The sequence below is a fragment of the Arvicanthis niloticus genome, chromosome 10 (assembly GCF_011762505.2).
Source record: "Arvicanthis niloticus isolate mArvNil1 chromosome 10, mArvNil1.pat.X, whole genome shotgun sequence".
Lineage (NCBI taxonomy): Eukaryota > Metazoa > Chordata > Mammalia > Rodentia > Muridae > Arvicanthis > Arvicanthis niloticus.
The window spans coordinates 49,414,500-49,436,181 of record NC_047667.1 but is presented as its reverse complement, the minus strand read 5'-3'; the positions used below and the strand labels follow the sequence as shown (position 1 = coordinate 49,436,181).

The following is a 21,682-nucleotide window of genomic DNA, read 5'->3' as shown; positions in this document are numbered from 1 at the left end:
AAGGGAACAGTGGTGGTCATGAAGCCAGCACAGCTGCTTGACAAAGAGCCAGCAAAGCTGAGCCGAGTGATGCAATCACTGTCCTTCAGTCTTTCATTTTTCATCTTGGTCTCCGTGTGCTGCACACTGAGGGGCTTTCGATATTTGTACAGCTTTGAGATACTGGATTGATGAAAAATTTTTTTAATGAATCATTTACGCCTTCTCCCAGGAGTACTGCCCCTAAGCTTCCCCAGGAAAGTCCTGTGCATATTACCCCTCCCTCTTTTAGGGAGCTCTCCTTATCTGGCCCTGCTTGAAGGTTTTCCTTACACCCTGAAGGTTGGAACTCAAAAATAAACACACCAGAGATCTCCTTATGAAGCTCGGACTGCAAGATACTCTTGGAGCATCTGCTCGGACTCACTTAGGAACAAGATAATCAGAACAAAGTAAACTTATAAGGCCAACAAGATTCCGTGGACTAGAGGAGTTGGCAGCGGATCAGATTAAAAGCCTCTTCCTACTACACACTCTGAGCATTAAGGGTTAATAATATACTGCTTAGGGCAAGACAATGTGCCCAGGTTGGCTTGGAGATTTTCTTCTGTCTAATTCTCTTGAAAGCACAAGATTCTTAAATATTGGGTTACTCTTAAATATGGGGTTGATGTGAGAAAATAATTGTAAAAGACTATTCTTTTCTGTCAGTGTTTGTCAATGATGACTAAACTATAAACTAACAGCCAGTAATAAGTTAAAAACCCATGTCTGGGGACAAAAAAATGATACGGTCTATGTTTGGAACAACATGAATCTATCCCTGCCTACTGACTTCTGTATAAACAAAGCACTTTGACTGCCAGTCAGTTTGGCTGCAAGACTCCCAGAATCTTATGCCTGACTCCCTCCTCCCTCCCTGACTCCTTATCTCCTCGGCAGGACCTGGCATTGATGGGGCTGGGCCCTGGTAATCCTCATTTACATATTGAATTTGAAGTCAGCCTATTGAATTTGAGACCAGCCCAGTCAGGGATACAGGAGACCCTGTCAAATAAAAAGAAAAAGTAAATATAGAAAGAAGGCTAGGAAGAAAGATTGAGAAATCAGTCCAATTTCTTTGCCTTTCTGAAATTTGCATATAGCAATTGCTTCCAACTCCTTCAACCAAATGAAAATTAACCCCCCCCCCAAAAAAAAAAAAAAAATCCATGCTTTAGAAACTCTTCACATCGTAGATACATACACACTTGGGAAATCACCTGGTTAAAAGAAACAGACAGGAACACAGTGCTAGTTAAGATTCGTGGATTAGGGGATGGGAGTTTAGCTCAGTGGTAGGACACTTGCCTAGTGATCATAAGGCCCTGGGTCTAAGCCTTGCCTTAAAAACAAAACAAAACAAAACAAAACAAAACAAAACATGAAATTTCAAGATTCTGGCTCAGCTTAGTTGTTGCTGTCCCGTGAGTTCAGTTTTGCTAAGCTTTTGAGATACAAGGACGAAGCTGGGCTCCTGTTTTCAAAAATGTTTGAAGTTGTGTTTGGGAGGAAGCAGACTTATCCGTGGCAGTATAGGAGTGGAGATACCTGTATCCACATGTACACGTATTCATATCCACATTCCTTCCTTCATTCCTGCCTGGGCCGAACATGTCTTACATTAGAGCATTTGTTTAAGCATCTTTAAGATGGGAGGGATTTTTTTTAATTTACAAATATTTTCTTGATCTTTACAACTACCCTAGGAATGAGATGAAATTCTTTGATAGATAGGAAAATCAAAACCCAGAGGTTCAGTTACTTACCCAAGATCACTCGGCTCAGAAGAGGAAGCTGGGAATCCAAATGTTGACACCTGGCATCCCAGCAGAGAGAACTTGTTTGTTTGAAGCGGGATCTCACTCTGTAGTCTTGGCTGGCCTGGAGCTTGTTATGTAGACTATGCTAGCCTCGATCTCACAGAGATCTGCCTGCCTCTGCTTCCTAAGTCTGGCAGAGGTAATTTCAAGCAGAGAAAGAAGCACCGATTATCCTAGCTCTGGGGAGACAGATGTTTACGAACCTGCTTTTTAATGTATACTCAAGAGCTACAGATCAAGATCGTTTTTTCCTGGCCAGCTCACCATGGTCTAAGTTGGTGCCTTCCCTGATGCCCAAGTAACATACAGATAGTGTCCTTCTCTATGAAGAACCCCCAACTTCTGCCTGAAACAACCGGGGAGCATTTTGCAATCGGTAGACTCCTTTGGTAGGGAACATTGGTGTCAGCTGCTACGTGCTTCAGGTGCAAATGAATCCCATCAACTCAAGCTCTGGAGACAGAGAGACAGACTCACTCCAGGAGGATAAAAGAGCAAAGGAGATGACGATGCTGGGCATCTGTTGGCCCTTTCCTTCTCTGAGGAGATAGAGAAGCTGTTCTGTGGGTACTAAATGCAAAGCCATGAGCTGAGGTGTGGAGTGGCCATCCATCAGCAGATCTGGGATTCAGAGGTGAGTGCCTTGTTTATCTCTGCAGGAACCAACCTGTTCATCCAGAAGCCCAGGCTGTTGAGTTCAGGCCATTGAAATTCACACTGTAACCTTAGCGTGGAATCACTGGAGTGAGGCACGGTGCCATGTACAGACTCTCGTATTCCTTAAGGCGAGGCAAAACATGAGGGCAGAACCTGCAGGTTGTTTGCCTGTGTTGTAGAGGAAGCTGTCATTTATGACATCAGATAGACACAGGTTCAGGTTCTGTACATCCTGGCGAAGTCTCCTAGCTTCTCTCTTGTTCAGTTACCCCATTTGTCTTGTGGTGATTATGATGCATGAGAAATGATATCTATCAAATAAACACGTGGAACAGGCTGCCCTGTGGTGTAGTATTGGCATCCCATGAGTAGGATACAGTGCCAACCCTCTGGTGTCTAAGCTCTGTGTGCATTGGTGTAAATGACCTAACTCTGTGCCCCAGCTTTAAATCAGTCTTTTCCTGTCCCCTAGAATGCAAAGGCTCTGGGAAGAAAGGTCTACATGCTCCAAAGACCTCTGTGAGGAAAACTATTGCCCTGGACTGGTATCAATGAAACAGGGCCAGTGAACAACCTAAAAAGATTCAGTTCTCTTCTTCAGCCCCATGTTTCCTCTCCCTTACCAGGGCCAGTTATGGCTGATGTGCTTCTTCATTTAGTGGTTGCAATAAGCACACGTGTTTTTGTTTAAATAGTCAGTGAGACCTGGCCCCTTCCCTCATCCACTCCCAAGTTTGAGGGAATATCTGCCTCTTGACTAGGCTGCAGCGGGTAAACAAAGTCTTGAAGGTGTGGTAAATGTGCTTCAGAGCACAGCAAGTTAGACCCAGCTGAGTGGCCTGACACCTAGAACCCATTGCCTGCTTCCCAGGTTCAGCATATCTAAAATCCTCCACTGGACGGATTGAAGCTATGGTCCAGAAAAGCTCTGTGGACAAGATTGACTTCCTGAACATTGACCTGGTCTCTGAGGTGAACAATCGTAGAACAGCCATGGCCACGAGGTACCCAAAGGCTCTTCAGCTTGCTTGTTTGTTAGGTGGGAGAAGAGCAGCCGAGCCTCAGCTAGTTTGGCAGACGCTGTAGGAAGCAGGGGTCCTGTGGGTTTACTCATCCACTGCCCTCTTAGCTGCACCTGAGAGGCAAACGGACACACTTCCACCTACTGTACAGGTCAGAACTTCTTCACAGTTGCCTCAAGAGGTGATGGTATTCTGTGTTTGGCCTTCGTGTGGGTGGTGGAATGAGTTTCAAATCATTGGGGGCAGGAGATTGTATTTATTTATTTATTTTATTTTATTTTACAGTTTATTGTTTTGCATCCATATGTGCGTGCATGTGCCTGCTTGTCTGTCAGTCTGTTCTTAAGTCTGTCTATCTCTATTCTGGGGATTGAACTCAGGTGGTCAGGTCTGCGTAGTCAGCTCTATATCCTAAGTCACCTTGTCTTTGATGATGTGATAGAAGTGTTTCAGCCCTAACAGTCTTCATCTGCCAAGGAGCATTCTTCTGATGGTAGGTTTGGCACATAAAATACAGAAACCTCAGTTGCATTTGAGGTTTTAAGTTTAAATGCATCTGTGTGATTTACTACAAATTGGCCATTTATCTGAATTACATATTTAACTGGGCACCCTATTTTGGTCTGTTTGGTTTTTGTTGTTTGACACAGGGTTTTAGTATATAGCTCTGGCTATCCCGGAACTCACTATGTAGACCAGGCTGGCCTCAAGTTCACAGAGATCCCTCTGCCTCTATCTCCTATGTGCTGGGGATTAAAGATGTATGCTACCACACCCAGCTCTCTCTGCATTTTCGGTTACTTCATTTGGTATGCCTGTGATGTCAGCTTTGGGGGTGGCATGTCTGTGGGGGATGGTGGGACTCAACTGAAATTGCCACCCAGCTAGGCACAGTAGGCCCCATCGTACTGAAGTACAGTCAGTTTTCTCTATGCAAGGAGGAGAAAGAGTCCTTCATCTTTAGCAAATGATACTGTGTACGTTTGTTTAATGGGTTTATACGTTGTATGACCCTTAAAGGAGATGTGATCTAAAAGAAAATCCTTCCAAGAGGACTCAGGTTTAAATAATTCGGATATGGCAAAAAAAAAAAAAAAAAAAAGGGCAGCAGAGTTGGCACTTTGCCAGCAGCACTTCCCACGCTAGCTCTTTGACTGTTAGAAACCTGGACACCCTATTCTTGCTAAGTCTTACAAGATAACGGACCAAAGGAACAGACATTATTATGTTAGAAGGTAGCCTTCCATACAGTATTGTTCTCAGTGCACCTGTGCCCTTAGAAGAAAAGTATTTGTGAATTGATAAGTCTGTGTGCTTTCTGAGTATAGACACCTGTGGGTGTCAAGGACCTTGGCTGATAGATGTGCAGGCAATTGATGCCCGTGGTTTAGACCATAAGGAAGGTATTGTTTACAGAAGGTTGTGGTTATTATGCCCTGGTATCCACCTGAAAGGAGAAGTGCATATAAACAAATTCTGAGGCCTCCCTCTCACTACCAACCAGCCCTACTCATGTCCTGTCAGCAGCACGAGGAAGTTTTTATTAGGATCAGGTGCCCCAGGAAAATTGCCTTCTAGCTCAGCTTCTTTGGCAGATTTAAGATCTTATTGTGGGGGTGAAGTTTAGAATCTGCATGTAGCATGGGATTGAGTTCTAGTTCATAGCTAATTCTCATCCCTGGATGTAGTTAGTGTTCAGGGCACAGCAAAATTCCAATCTGTAATGGTTTAGTATGTCAATCCCATGCCCTTGCAGGCAGGGTTAGCCCAGACCTGAGAAGAATGGGAAAGCCCTAGTATACCTCAGTAGAGAAGGAGAAAGCCTAGCGGGTTGGGAGAGGGACAAGTCAGGTAGAAGGGAGATGAATTTGGAATGAACCCTAAGGAAGCTGGAGATTCAGTAAGAGTAGCCTGGAAGGGTAGAGAAAAGTAAGCAAAGAGATATTTTGCTTTTACCATCAGAGACTCTTCTGAGGAGGAGGAGAGTGAATTGAACCCCATTAGTTCTTGGGAACCAACAGGGACTCATGAGTTCATTCCAAGGAGGGCAGACTCATAAGTAATTATCTTATTTGTTTGCAAGTGGATAGCTATGATGGTATGAACATAGGATGTCCTGTAAAATTGTAAAATATTAAGTAGTTCTCTTTGGTATTGGCACCTGGGATCTGTTCTCTCTTTCCCTCCCTCCCTCTCACTCCCTCTCTCCATACCTCCCTTCCCCTCTCCCTCCCTCACTCCATTAAAAACAACCACTGCATTTCTGTGTGTGATACACACACACACATGCATCATGTTACTCATGTGGATATGAGAGGACAACTTTCAGGTGACAGTTCTGTCCTACCATCATGGGGGTTCTAAGGATTGAACTCAGATAATCAGACTTAGTGACAAGCTTTACCCGCTGAGCCATCTCACCAGGCCCTATCCTGTCTTTACTTGAATAGCATTTAATGTGTTATTCCTCCTAGAGATGAAACAATCACCAAGAAAAGTGGCAAAGGTGGGGAAGTGCTCCCCTGTGTGGGTGTGGAACAAGAGCCTCCCAGCAAAGCCCACCTCATGGTGCCTCCTGCTCCTCCTCCTTCTCCAGCTGATTCTGCAGATACAAGCAAGTACAAATTAAATTGTTTAATGGGCGTGGACATAGGTGCCAACACACAAACTCATTCAGGGTCTCTGGGCTTACTTTTGAAGAATGTTGTGGAAGTCTTGGGCTTCTCTTTTTGTGTTCTAGAGTCATCATTGAATGATGCTTGCCCTGTGTATTAGCTAACATTCCTCACTGCTGACAGAAGTCCCAACAGAAGAACTTACAGAAGGACTTAGGGTTTATTTGGGCTTATGCTCTGAAGTGATACAGTCTAGCATGGCATGTGTCAGGCATGAAAGGTGTGTCATCAGGTAGCTGGCTTCACAGTGTAGAAGTGTGGGACAGCTGCTTGTTCATCTCTCAGCAGACTAGACAAAACAGGCAGGGCAGGAAGCAGGGCCAGGCTAAACCTCAGGGCCTAGCACCCCAGTGATACTTCCTCTAGCAAAGTTCTATACTTCCAGCTAGATTCTATCTCCATAAGTCCCTACAGGCTCCCCACTAATGCCACCATCTGGAGGCCAAGTAGTGAGACACACGAGCCTGTGGGGGCACTTCATGTCCAAACTAGTGCCCCACTGACACACTTCAAGGTAATGGGTTTTCAGGATGAGCCTCTGAGATCGCAGTGTTTGGTTTTGTCTTTGATTTGGGCTACACCGTATAGAACATTGCTGGTTTATCAGCTGTATTTGAGTGTTTTTAAAACTGTTGGGTCTTGTTTATAATAAAGTCTTAGCCAGTTGAAAAATCTAGGCCTCTATGGCAGTGACTCTAAAGGTCTGAGATCTGGGGCTGGAGAGAGGGCTCAGTGGTTAAGAGCACTTGTGGCTGTTCCAGAGGTCCTGAGTTCTATTCCCAGAGGCTCACAACTGACAGTAACTCTAGATGATGAGGACTGAGTGCCTCTTCTACCTCCATAGGTATCCACATAACACTATCTATCTATCTATCTATCTATCTATACAAATACATGTAAATAATTACAAAAATAAATCTTTAAAAAAAAGAGAGAGAGATCTGTGGTCTAGAGAATGCTGAGATGTTTGAGACCCTTGTGATGGGCCTCACTAGGGCTGTGGAGTTTGAAAGTCATTGTCAGTATTTCAAAGTTTACTTGTAGGGGGTTGAAGTGATTTTTTTCAAACTCTGTAACAGAACACACTACCCTTGAAGAAAGGCAACTGTCTGGTGGAGACCAGTACACTTCTTGGATGTCTCACCCAGGCCCCTCGAGAGATCCTGCAGGGCCTCTAATGACTTAGAGGACTTCTCTGAGAGCTTTGAAGGCACTAGGAATGTGATTGGTCCGACTCACACGGGAGAGTGCTTATCTGGCATCATTTATTACATCTCCAGCTTCAAAAAGTTCTTTTTGTGTAAGTGTTTGGATCCTCCTACACAGTCATCCAGGCTGTCCTCTTCTGGGAACTTTGCCCCCCCCCCTCCCCCCGTGTTGGGCAGGGAGGGAGCATACACTTAAACCTGTCATTGCCATCAGAGTACTTGATATATGCCATCTCATTCTTGGTCAAGTGAGAAAATAGACCTTCAGTGTCCCATAATATAGCCATTTGCTATATGTGTGATCATTTGAATATAAGATTGTTCAAATAAGGTCACATTTCAATTGTTCAGTAGCTACCTGTGGCTAATGATTACCACATTTGGATCTTAAAGACAGTGTGTGACTCCTATAGAAATTTCGAGCATATACCACAGAGGTGAAGTGAAAGGTCCAAGGACACACTGCTAGCAGAGATAGGAACCAAGGAGGGGAGAGGGTTGGAAAGCCTCACTCCTGTGTTGGTTTCATTTCTTTTCTAAGCTGGTATCTGTAACAACAGGCAAAACTTAAAATGAATCTAAAAAATTGAGTAGACTGAGGGAAAGACACCAAAATTGCTCAGAAAGAGGCAAGAATACAATCAGATGGAGGTGGGAAGCCATGCAGCCCACTGTTGACCTATCACCATCATGGGCAAAACAGGAAAGGATGGGCACAAGGCCTCAGACAGACACACCCCTACCTGCACGCACGCGCACACACACACACACACACACACACACACACACACGCCTGTAACATCTTGCAGTCATATTAGCCAACCCAGAGGCAAGGCACACTCTGGAGTCTGTGCTTTTGAGCAAAGATTTCCATAGATCTCAAGGACAATAATGTCGTGTAAGAGAACTTTATTTCACAGGGCAAAGAGTAAGTTCTACCCAACTACATGCTTTATAGTAGCATGCTTTATATGTACGTTAGAAACCTGTTGGAGTAAATACACCTTCGGCAGGAGCAGTTCTCACCACAGGAGAGGTCCCCCGTGGAACTGCTGCTGCCTCTCAAGGCTTATGGTAAAGCTTGCAAAAGCAGTGGTTCTATGAAGAAACAACTTACTTCTAGTTTTTCTCTGGACTGCTGCACGATATGATTTTTAAAAGATGAACATCCCTTTGAAAGCTGACAGAAGAGAACAGAGTGTGTGCAACTGTACACGCCCCGAGGTCCTGTCCGTTAGGGGGTAACTGTACATTGACCTGGACAAACACAATCTTGAGAAGCAGGAGAAGCTCCCTGCATCTGGTTGCCTCTCCTTGCAGCTGCTTTACCTGGGAGCCCGGAACTTGACTTTTTTCCTGCCTTTGCTTGTAAGGGATAGAGGCTCCTCACATCTCAGAGAGCTTGATGTCATAGGTGACCATGTTGAAGTTGTCCCAGGCAAAGAGCTTCCTCTCCAGGGGGTTGTAGTCGATCATGCTGCTGTACTTGTAGCGATTCTTGAATGGGATGGTCAGGGTCTTGCTGACCCCGGTGTTAGTGTCATAGGCGAAGTTGACGGTTGCATGGGCTGAGGAGTAGCTGCTCACGGTGTACAGGATGCCACAGATAACAAAGGCATTGGCCACAGACTGTTTACGGATATTGGTCTCCCAGGTACGCTCGAGTTCCAGGTTCTCTGGGTTCAATTTGGAGAGGACTATGGCCCCTTTGGTTTCCTCTGTGCTATAGATGACCCAGAGGCCACTTTCATCCACAGCTAAGTCGATGTCTGTGTAGCCACCCCATGCATATGGGAACTGTCCGTGATAGCCAGCTCCAGGAATTTCCTTCTCTGCCTTCACCGTCTCAGTATTCAGTTCGTATCTGAGCACAGTTCTGGACTCAACGCCCTGGAAATAGAGACTCCCCGCATACACCACAGCACCGGTGCTTTCCAGTGCCCGCGGGAGCACGTGGACCTTTGAAGGGTAGCCCTGCTCAAACTGGTTTATCTGACTGTACTCAAACACCTGGCGGATGTTTGTGCCAACAGTGTCAATCCTCCAAGTGGTCTCCTGGGTGTAGGGGTGGGTAGGCTTGGGGTCTCTCATCCATACTCCATACTTGCCAGTGATTGTTTCAGCTGTCCTCAGGGTGACTGGCTCTCCTACCCAGACTAGTGCTCCACATCCTGATGAATTAAAAAAAAGTTGCCACGTATTTAATACCTATAAGTCTTCCAAATACAGACAGCGGGATGGTAGGAGCAAAGCAGAGAAGGCAGAGACAGAGTGGGTTGACATCTGAGCCCTGCTACCTACTTGACCATGTGACCAGTGAGGTATTTAGCTCTATGAGCCTTGACTTTCTCATTTGGTTTTGTTTTGTGTTCATTGGCTATTTGCCTGCATGTATGTCTGTGTGAGGGTGTCAGATCTCTTGGAACTGGAGTTACAGACAGTTGTAAGGTGCCATATGGGTGCTGGGAATTGAACCTGGGTCCTCTGGAAGGATAGCCAAGGCTTTTAACCACTGAGTCATCTCTCCCCTGGCTTTCTCATTTATAAAGGGGGATAAAGATTTGGGGTAATGAGGTTGTTGTCATTAGGGTAGTAATGAGGTAGAGGTGGTTAGACATGCCCAAGCGCTTTCTCTAGAGGAATGCACAGCAAACACCATGTAATAAGTCTGTGGAGTGAATGGATTGCTCACTCAGGAGGAAGAAGGCTGCACAGAGCTTTGACTCTGTCCAAACTCTCTCCTTGAGCTTAGTAGGGACTGTGGGTATGTATTCCATGGCACTTCATGACTTTCAAATTGAATTTATTTTGTTTAAAAAGAGAAATCTGCTCATTGTAAGTATAATCTATATGACAAAGTTTTTCAAGCTTTACTTGATGGGCCATATACTTGATGCATTCATTTAAATGTCATAAAAACAGAGTGTACTTTTTAATGTAATGAATAGATAGCTAAGAATTTTAGTTTAGTGAATTTAAAATAAATTTCTCTTCTTTCATGTATCTTTGATTTTCTCACAAAAGGCAACAGCGATGCGTATCCCTGAGGGAATCATACTTTAAATGCTTTGGGACACCCCATATACCCTTCAGTGTTAGCAGGGATTGCTAATAACACAGTCAATGTTATTTTCCTTAAACAGCAGCCATAGTCCATGGAACACTTTTTTTTTTTTTGAGGGACAAATGCACTTTTCCTTGATAGACAAAGGTCAGAAAAATACCTTTGTAACAGACGTGCTGAGCTGATTAAATAGTATATACCTAGCCCCTCCAAAGTTGGCTTCCTGTCTAGAAAGGGCAGCAGAGAGATTTCAGCTTCCCTCTCCCCAACTCTGCCTCTTGGGAGTCACCTGTTTTCTTTTCTGGATGAACAGTTGCTCTATCCAAACTGAACACAGAACAAGGGACACATGGGGGTGGGGGGAAGGGGCAGGTAGGCTTAAAAGGGAGAAGTCTAACTTCATACCTTTGTCTCCCTCTTTGCTCCTGGGTTGGCCAGATGGATTCTCCTTCAAGATCTGGGAAGCAGGAACCTCCGTTAACTCTGACTTCAGTTCTTGGAAGGCCAATGTGTCCAAATTCCACTGAGAGACTGTATTCAAAGAAACAAGTGGTACTTGGAGAAGAAAGGGCATAAGAATGGACTCTGTGGAGGGTGACGTTTGGTTTGTTCCCAAACACTTGATATCTGAAATTTGCTTTGGGGGGCCCAGAAAGGGAAGAGGTAACCACTTTGGTAGCTCATTGGAACTGGGGTGATGGCTTCACTGATATTCTTTCTCTTGGGGAATTTGAATAATTAAAAAGCTTACAAATAATATATTGCACAGCTCTCTGTTTAACACTTGGTTGAATATTCAGTACCAAATAAAGTACAATTAGAGTTTTATTTCATTTATATAAATTCCACTAGAGAAATTGATTGCTAGTAAAGTATGGCTTCCAGGAATAGAAGACAGTTATTAGCAAGCCCTTAAATGTTTGAGTTTCAACAGCTAAATATTCACTGCAATTTACGGGTTTTTCCTTCTCATATCATGTGAATATCTTATAAGAACAGATCAATTTTTTAACTATATTCCTATTTCATTTGACATCATTGTGTATACTGATGAGGTAAGGTGACATTTCTGTATACGTTTACATTGATTAGATATCAGCTCAAAATAACTACATATCCATTACCTTAGGTGTTTATTACTTCTTTGTATTGGAAACATTCACAATCTTTTGTAGTTATTTTGAAGTATTCAGGTAATTGTCAGTAACACATTAGGCTTTGCATGTAACCTTTCTGAAGTCAAGTTGCATAAGGAAGAACATGTTTGTGGTTCTTCTAGGAATTCCTAGAAAAGGGGAGAGGCCACCATACGAGGGTCACTATGAGCCATCTTTCCCTGGCATCACTTCTCTTCCTGTTTGTACCTGATAACAACCATTTCATATTTGATGGTAGGATGACTTACTGATGTGGTGTGTATTAAGAAAAGAACTGTACACACTTGTCACTCAGCAGGAAGAAAACAAGACACCCTCCTTATCTTCAGAGACAATAAAGTGGAAAGAAGAGTAGGAAGCTAGGAGTTTTCATGAATGACTTTCCTGAAGATAGCTGAAGTATTGACACAGATACCAAGAAGGGTGCATGTGTATACATGCATGCAGAAAGATGATTATCAGCTATCATTACCACTTTTTATAGTTTAAAAAAAACTACTTGTGCTGCCTCTAACATTTTGGAGACTAAAGTTGGGCTTTAGTACTGCCATCTGGCCTAGTGAGATGGAATTACTGTCTCCACTAACTTGTGCTCTGCCCTGTGTTTATCTCATGTCTCCACAACAGTCCTGAAAGTAACTACTATTCTCCTTATCAGCAAATGAGGAAAGCAAAGATCAGAAGGGGTGGGTAATCTACCAAGTTTTCACAGCTAGTAAGTGTTAAGGCTGGAAGTTGAACCACTGTCTTCTGAATTCTTGGCATTTGTGACCCTTCTGCTTTGGGATTAGGGGTTCTGTCACTACAAAGGAATGTCTTGGTTCTCACAGTCGGATGCTCCTTTCTACAAGCGCTCAGTAGAAGTGAGCACTGTCGAACTGTCCCAGTAGAGGGCGCTACAGCGACGTCGTGTGAGGAGGAAGGTCTGCAGTTCTTCCTTGGCTTCCTGTCACGTGTACTTGAGGACATCCAGAGATCCCTAACGTTGCAGGTGGCTCCTCTGAAATTTCAGCCTTGTGGTACACAGTCCATAAGGAAGTCAGAGCTGCTGCCTGGGGATCTTGATGTTCTGAATGTGCCCATCCTATCTGCTCAGGACTCTTCCATGAGTGCGCGGGTCCCCATTTGCACATGCCGCTGAGGCCAGGACAAACAGTACCTCCTGCTCTTGAAGAGGCAGAGTGTCCCTTCCCTAGTGAAGTCTTGAAGTCCTTCCAAGTCTGTCCGTCCTACCTCTCACCCTGTAGCCCCAGACTGCCATTCGGAGGTTACTTATATATGGAATTCGTTCTATTTGCTTTCTCACCATCATTAATAATTTTCTCTGTGGTTAGGTATAAAGGACTATCAGGGAGGAACAGATCTCCCTTGGGAGTGAAAGTAGAACGGATAGTTTTGGATGGATGGGAATAAAGGGTGTGGGAGAGTCAAAATGGGAGGGGAAGGGAAGAGGGGGTTAAAAAAGGAAATATAGGGGGGAAGAGACCCACTAAATTTAAAATTAACAGAATATTTAAATATTTTAAATATTAATTAAATATTTTAAATAAAAATAAGTATTCAATTAAATATTTAAAATGAACAGAACAGCCATTTGATGAGTTGTATTGGGAACCTAATACATCAGAAGCTTTCTAAATTACATATATATATGAAGGTGATCTAAATGAAATTATCAATCAGCAGGAGAGACAGAGCCCCTAGTGAAAATCTCACATCGCCAAATGAAGTTGTTGGTGAAAGGGATACCCTGTGAACACCCAAACAACTCAGACAGCTACACAAACTGATGACAAGGTCCTATTACTAAAAGTATTACTAAAAGAACAAGGAGAAGTTAAGCTGGTGCCTACCTAAAGCCTTCACCCCTACTGGCTAGTGTAAGGTACCAGAAGGTACTATGCACTCTACCAAAGGAGAACCATAAACACCAACCCAGCTACAGGCCTTTTGATTTACAATGATGTCCTACCTGCAAGATCTACTAGCCAATGGTAGCACAAAGCTTGTGGGAATAACCAACTAATATTTGATTTACAACCTACGCCATTAGATGGAACACATAACTGACTCGACTTAAGTGACCAAGAACCTGAGACTAGATAGCCCAGGGACCCAGGGGAAAACTAAACACTACTCTTCTACAAAAGGACCATAGCAGTAAAATGACTCCTAATGACAGTTTGCTATACTCATAGATCAGTGCCTCTCAGCCATCATCAGAGACACTTCCTCCTGCCAAGGTGGAAACAAATACAGAGACCCACAGCCAGACAATACGCAGAGAATGAGAAGTCTTGTAACATTTGGCCCTAAAGGGGATGTCTCCATCAAATCCCTTCCTTCAGGGTCCAGGAACCCTGTAGAAGAGGAGGCAGGAAGAATGTAAGAGTCAGAGAGGATGGAGGACACACACACACAAAAAACAAGGCCCATTAAGTCAAGAAGACTGACTCACATAGGAAGTCACAGAATCAGCATATGCACAAGGCAGCATGCTGGGGGGGGCCTGCACAGGTCTGCACCAGACGGAGTCCTGGAGCTGAGAAGTGGACCATGCCCCATCTCTAATGCAGAATCTCCAATTGAAAACCATTTGCAACTAAATAATTTTCTCCAAGGGAGTCTCACTGGGGAAACAAATCACTCTTAAGTGTAAGCCACATGCTCTGCAGTAGACAGACAGCCAACAGAAAAATGAGCTCAATGGTGTCTTTGCAGTTTCCTTGTCTCAAAATATCGCAGCAGGCCTCTTTCCCCTGTATATATTTTGCATATATTTTATGCCTTCCAACTATGTGGTGTTTTGGGGTTCACAAATGTTTCTGCATCTGTATTTATCTCTTGTGCCTTTTCTTGGGCTCTTTTCCTTCTGCTCTTTGTTTTGTCCTATCCTGATTTAGTTTTGTTTCGTTTTTTATTTTATTTTATTATTTTTTAGATACCTGTTTGTTCTCTAAAGAGAGACAAAAAGGAGATGATCTGGATGAGAGGGAAGGCAGGAAGGAACAAGGAGGAGGAATGGAAGGGAAAATCAGAATCGGAATACACTGTATAAAAATATCTGCCATCAGTAAAAAAAAAAAAAAAGATAATTCCTTCTGTTAAGCTTCCCTGGGTTGATATCCTGAGTGGCTTCTACATCTTCATTGGGCCCAGAGAGTGGCTAGAGGCTTCAGGAGAGTCAGTGCACTCCCTCCAGTGACCCTCTCCTGGGTTGGAGCTCAGGATGATGGCTCAGTGTACCTGCAGGGCACAGTTACCCATCAGATCTTCGGTCAGAGAGGCAGAGTCACAGGAGTATGGGATTGTGTTCTCATCCTGGTCCCACTGAGACCCATGCCAAGGTTCGGAACAGGAGACCTCAGCTCTGGCTCTCTTCCTGTCTTCCCTTGCTCTTCACCGGGAACCACACCTCATGCACTTTCCTTGTGGTAAACAAGAGCCTTGGTGACCGGGAACATCAAGGGAAGCCTTCCAGAGACCACTTGACTCAGTTCCACTTGGCAGGTGTGGTGGTTGGATTAGGAAACTCCTGGTGACTCCAGTCATCTCAGCCAGGAGCTGCTGGCAGCATTCGGATTCCCAGAGGAGAGCCATCTGGCAACATCTGCTGAAACAGGGAAGTCTGTGCAAAGGGGGCTGGGCTGAGCCAGAAGTTGTAGTTTCCTTCAGTTCCACTGTGTCCCAGCTATGGGACTTCGGGCAAATGAGTCAACCTCTTTGAACACCAGCATTCTGAGCTGTACAAACATGTCGGGTTGTTCTTTGAAGATTATATAGGTACCATGAGCAAATAATCTCAAATAGAGAAATGTCCAAACTCTGATTTTTCTGGAATGTTTAAAACCACTCACATTCAATTTTGAATATAGAAGGAAAACAAATGATTGTGGAAAATAATATCTGCATTGTAGCAGATATCTGAAGCTTTCATGCCTTTTGCTTATTTTGGTCTTAACAGTATCGAGATCCATTCCTCTATTATTAAAATATGTTGAGACTATGTGCCTGCTCTATCCTGAACCTCACACCATAGTGGAGCTGGGCCCATGGACCAGTTAAATCATTAACTAATCTGCATGCAAATGCAAGTGGCATTATAAAGATTTATGTAAATAATGTAAATACTTTCTATTACGGTGAAAAAGACAGAATTATTTAAATGGAGAGAATAGGTTAAAGCAATGCCATAATATTTCCAGGTTGACACAAACACTTCAGGAAAAAGAAAGCTTAGCTACTAGCCTGGTTGTCAGTTGTTCTGGGTACTATCTCTAGATCCAGTGTATGCTACAGAGACTTTATGTTAAGTGTGAGCCAAGGTTCTTGATGACTGCCTGACATTTGCACACAATGGTAGGACCCACCCGGAGGAAAACATTACAATTGCAGTCCATTACCTGGGTGGCCACTCTGTCAGAAGTGGCTCAGGCTGCTTCCTCCTCTCACTACTGCTCAGCATGATAACCCAGAGTCCTGCTGAACACTCTGGTGACTTCTTCCTGCCCATCTTTGCCTAGCAGTTGTTATAGCAACCCAACTCTTAGAGGTATCGACCACATATCAGCTTCCTGCCAAAGCTTCTCTGACTGTGAGGACCAGCCTGGCATCTTATTTCTCACAGATGAAGGACTATCAGATCCAGGGATAAGTGTTCCCCTGGAGATGAGCTTTTTTTTTTTTTCCCTCATGTGGCAATCTATCTGATGGCTCCTCCCCGTCTATTTTCATTCCCTGAATCACTCTCCTCTGTGTTCTATTTCTTTTCCTAGCCTCAGGGCCCATGTAAACCACTACCTCACAGGCCCTCTCTGATGTATGGGTCCTACTCAATCTCAGAGGAAACTGATGTTGCATTTTACCTTTAGGGTGAATAGCACGTTGTTTACATTTGTGTAGGTGTGCATGCTGGAATCCATATGCATACACACGAGTGATGGATTCTGAGGAGATTATTTTTCAATGTAACAATTACAGGCTAAAGTGGTGCTGTCAGTTTGGACTGTGTGGGGAGTAGGAAGAGACCTGCCTTCTCAGACTTGCCTTTATCTGCTGGGACTCATACCCTAGGCCTTCATAGCTCAGTTCTTGCCACTTGAGTTCCAGTCCCTCAGAGTACTACTGATCTCCAAGCCTGGGGCCTGGAGTTGGATTTCATCCCAGCTATTTCTACAGCTCTTTGACTTTTCTCCCTATACCCAACCTTAGACAAGGACTCTCTGTGTAGCACTGGCTGTCCTGGAACCTGCTCTGTGGACCAGGCTGGTCTTAAAGTCACTGTGATCCCCTACCCCTGCCTTCCAAGTGCTGGGGTTAAAGGCATGCATCACCACCACCTGGAGCTCTCTGTCATTTTTAAGGTCTATGAACTTGAAGACAGTAGGAGTCATGAATGTCATCAGCTCTTAGAAAAGGCAGAATTCTGGTTCTCATCATGCTATTAACAGACTAGGAGGGCACTGGCTGGCAGGCTTGCTGGCGTCAGTTTCCACATGTTCACAAATGAGCCCATGGCTGCAAGGTTCCTGTCTGGTTATCTGTTCTGTCCTTATGCAGTTTCTGGCCTGATGATGCTCCACTAGAGAAAGACTCCCACATTTGAAGTTCATTATAATGGGCTGTGGACCTATGTCAAAAGGAGAGTAGCTGGAAAGGAGGATGGAAATAAAATTAACACATCCAATCAATTCCCAAGGCCAAGCATTACCTTTAAACTAAAAGACCACAAGACAGTAAAAATATAAAGCATTGCCTCTATTTTCACATGTACACAAACACTCCAGGTATATAAAATTATATAGGTTTTTGTTGTTGTTGTTGTTGAGAGTGTAACTTCAAGTCTGAAATTTGCATATAACTTTTAGTGATGCTATTTCACCATTTGTCCTTTCAGAGACCAGATGAAGCCTTAGCCACCACTGGGCAGCTGAGCAGCCCCTGGTCCCTTAGCTGCTTAGAACCTCAACTTTTCTCTGTCGTCCAATTTGGAATTGGATTCCTTCCAGCTTAAATATAAATATTTAACTAGGTAACCATTAATGGGAGGAAGAGAGAGCGCGATAGAAGACACACGCTGGCTGTAAAAGCAGAAGCAGGCACCAGCAGGGAAGGTAGACATCAGGAGGGGCGCAGGAAGGGAGTAGGTCTTAAAAAGATCAGGTAAGTCCGTGATTTTGTATCCTAACTTCAGTTTCAATGACAGGAAGCATTGCCCCTCTGTCACGGTTGCTCATTTGGGCTCCACAAAAGTGATGACAGAGTGAATTCTTTGCCATGTTATGGATAAGGAAAAACAGGCAGAGAAGGAAATAGCTTGCCTCCTGCTGAGCTCAGTGTCAAGGCTGGGTCTGAAGCCTTACAGTCATGTAGATCTTACTTTTCAGGTAAGGATCTCTTTCAGAAAATATTGACTCCATCACTCCGTTTTGGAGGTTTTCAACCCCAAGAAGGTGGTAGGATACCTGAGATCATGCTACCCACACACTGTTTACTGGGATCCAGAGTTACTCCACGTTTAGTGTGGCCTCTCTTCCTCTCGCTCTCCGAGAGTAAACTGTATACATAGATCCTGACAGTTCAGCTCCAGGCACACTTGAGTACCTGCTCAGGATTGTCTCCCTCACAACTGCACTGTTCCCTGAGAAATGCAATGTAATATAACAACCTCTAATAGGTGCCATGTTCCCCAACCATCCCAACACCCCCTTCCGCACCTGTCACCTGACTGTGGAGAGCTGGTGGGGGATGCCCACGTGTCTGGTTACCAGGTTTCTTAAACTCCTCTGTTTAAAACGAACCCTTTCCCTCAATTTCCTTGGTACTTGTCATTGACACGTTTAAGGAGCCCAGACTAATTGTCCCACATCTGAATGTGTTTGTTCATGAAACAAGTGACTATTTGGGAACAAAACGCTCATCAAAAGTAGAACAAATACTGTTTTCTAACCACCAAAAATAATGTGTCCATCTCTCAATGTACTCAAAGATCCATCTCCAGGCAGGAGCTGGGACAAACAGAAAAGGCTGTTTGTCAGAAGGACCACTGCAGAGTTCTCTGGTGACCCAAAAGCAGACATTCTTTTTCTTTTTTGGTTTTTCGAGACAGGGTTTCTCCATGTAGCCCTGGCTGTCCTGGAACTCGCTCTGTAGACCAGGCTGGCCTCGAACTCAGAAATCCGCCTGCCTCTACCTCCCAAGTGCTGGGATTAAAGGCGTGCGCCACCACCACCCGGCACGTAGACATTCTTTGATTCGGCAACGAAAGACAAAATTTCCAAAGCTACGCACCAAGGGGCCTGAGAGAGAAATTGTTTCCTCTTTCTTTACCAAGGTGGGAGATTAAAAAAATAAAACACCACCAGGCATAGTGGTGCACGCCTTTAATTCTGGTGCTTGGGAGGCAGAGGCCGGCAGATCTTTGAGTTCAAGGCCAGTCTAGTCTACAGAGGGAGTTTCAGGACAGCCAGGACAACACAGAATAATCCTGTCTCGAAAAACCAAATACAGTAATAATAACAACAAGAGCAACAATAATAGTATAGCAGTTTTCATTGCACAAATCATTTCGCATCTCGTAAATAGGGGTCATTTTGGCAGGAATCACGATTTCTAAGCAAAGATTGAAAAAGAATGAATTACCCAAGGGCACAGCAGGCCATTTTCTCTTGATCATTTACCATAAGTATCTCCCATCTGGCCCTGTATTTCTCATTTGGTTATGGGCTGTGATGATTTTGTCATGAATGGGCACAAGAGCTCAGATCCACTGACCTAAACAAGGAGCCAACTTCTAGGAAACATGGAAAAGCGTTTGCTTTGCTCTCCTTAACGAAACAATTGCATACTGCATTTGCAGTTTCTGAGAGAAAAGACAAAACAGAATGAGAAGCCTGAGAGGTCTGTAATGGGGTCACAAGCAAACTCACTACCTTCTGGGTCAGGCAGCCCCTCCACCCTGCATTCTTACCTTCCCTGGAGCCTGGTAACATGTCCTGAGAGGGGTGCTGGGTTGAGGGACACTGGCCCCTCCTCAGCCTTGCTACCTCCTGGCTGCTGCCTTCTAGCCTCCTGGCCAAATCTTCATTCTCTTGTTCCAGCTGCCTCTTCTCTTCCTCTAAAGCTGACTTGTCTCGCAGGAGATTATTATAGGCTACCTCCAGATCCCTGGTTTGGGTCTCCAGCTGGTCCCGTTCTCTCCTCAGGGCACCCAGCTGGCCCTGCAGCCCCTCCTGGGCCTCCTGGGTCCCAGTAACTCTGCCCAAGGTCATCTGGTGGAGGAGACTCTCCAGGGATCTGACCCGGGCCTTGGTGGACTCTAGGTCTGCATGCTGGATGCTGCTGTCTCTCTGAAGGTCTTGGATGGCTGACATGGCCTGGTCTTCCCTTGGGCAGCTAGATTCATTGGGGCTGGCCACAGTGAAGGTGTACTGGCATCGGCCACTCCGATCATTGGCCTTTTGGAATTGTGCTGTCCTGGCCCCCATTCCCCACACCAGGCAGGCCAGAAGCAGAAGCTGGAGAATTGGCATCTTGGGACCACAGCTGCAGCAGGGTGTACAGAAGGACATCAGTGTGAAGGCTGAGCGAAGTTTCTTCTGGAAAGCTCTCCTGCAAGGGGTCTGGATGAGTGACCCTGCTGGCTCAAGTCTGAAGTCCAAAGAGGTTTATATATCCTGGGGAGCCAGCCCTGTGTGGAGGGAGGGAGAGGTGATCACATGAAGCTGGGTTGGACCAGCCATGGGGGGATAGGAGGATTGCACTCACACTGCCAGCAAGAGCTTTAAAAATAATAATAATAAAGTGCCAGAGGCTATTTTGAATTTACTTTTTTAAATGTGCATGTACCCCACATCCCAATAATAACCCCTAAGTTTCTAGCCTATTTGTATGTATGTGTGCACATATGCCCACCTTGTCTGGCAGGAGTAGCTGGTTGTGTGCTCATTGGAACAGGGATACAAGTCTGTTTTGTGTTTCATTGGACCCTGCTCTGGATCAGCCAGTGCACAAGGAATTGGGGAGACAGACATGCCTGAGCAGACGTGCCCTCTAGCAGAGACAAAGAAGAGCCTGAAGAAGAGGCCATTGTCCACAGGCTCCAGGCTGCTGCAGAGGGGCTGAGAATATGATGTGCACATCCTTAGGAAATCTCCCTAACTACAGCCTCTTGTCTCAGGAACCTGTGCCAATGTTCTGGACCAGGTTTTATGATGAGTATGCCCCCAAAAGTCTGCCGGTGAAACCTGCGCAGCCATCTCTGAAAGATAGGTCCAAATGCATAAAATGTAAAGAATCAAAAGAAACATATTATTAAGTTAGGGATATGAAAAATATTTAAACACCTGAAACATATGCTATATAAGATAGTCAACACAAGGTCTAATTTTAAAGTACTTTTGAATGTATTCAGTATTTCATGAAACCTTTATCAATTGTAGCACAGGAATGAAAAATACAGGTATTGTTAGCAGAACTTTAGGCTTAGGTAGATACCCATGATGAGATGAAATAACTGAGCGAGAAGACTGTGAGAACAGAGATTTAGTTTATTTACTAACTCAAATTCATGGGCTGTGACCTAATAATACCTGCTTTTCAAAGAGAGCCAACTACTTTGAATGTGACATAGGGGGATTGTTAAGTCTCAAAAAGATTTTAAGAACAACTGGACAATAGAATGAGACTTCTCTTAAAATAAGAAATGGTAAACAACAACAAAACACACACACACACACACACACACCCCTTCTTCCAAATTTAAAAAAAAAAAGAAAAAAGAAAAAAGAAAAAGAAAAAAAACCAAACAAACCGAGCAGGAGCACCAAGTGCCAAGGACGGTCAGAAGTTCACACAGGTCAGTGTGTAAGTGGAAGCCTCATGAGAGTCTTTAAAAATGTTTACTTATTGTTATATGTTCACGTGTGCCATGCATGCTGTGTGTGTGGAGGTCAGAGGACTACTTTTGGGGTCCAGTTCTCTCCTTGTGGCATGGGCTCTGGGGATCGAACTCGGTCTGTAAGGCTTGCACCTTCACCCTCTGAGCTGCCTCATTCCCC

At 44.4% G+C, this 21,682-nt stretch overlaps 1 protein-coding gene across 1 annotated transcript; it reads right to left on the bottom strand.

Moving 5' to 3' along the window:
• Nucleotides 1-8,297: 8,297 nt before the first annotated feature.
• Nucleotides 8,298-20,288, bottom strand: Myoc (myocilin). The gene is made up of 3 exons (XM_034513709.2): nt 19,594-20,288; nt 10,873-10,998; nt 8,298-9,574 (listed from the first exon to the last, which is right to left on the bottom strand). The coding sequence occupies exons 1-3, from the start codon at nt 20,192-20,194 to the stop codon at nt 8,790-8,792; spliced, it is 1,512 nt and encodes a 503-aa protein (XP_034369600.1). The 5' UTR covers nt 20,195-20,288; the 3' UTR covers nt 8,298-8,789.
• Nucleotides 20,289-21,682: the final 1,394 nt, after the last annotated feature.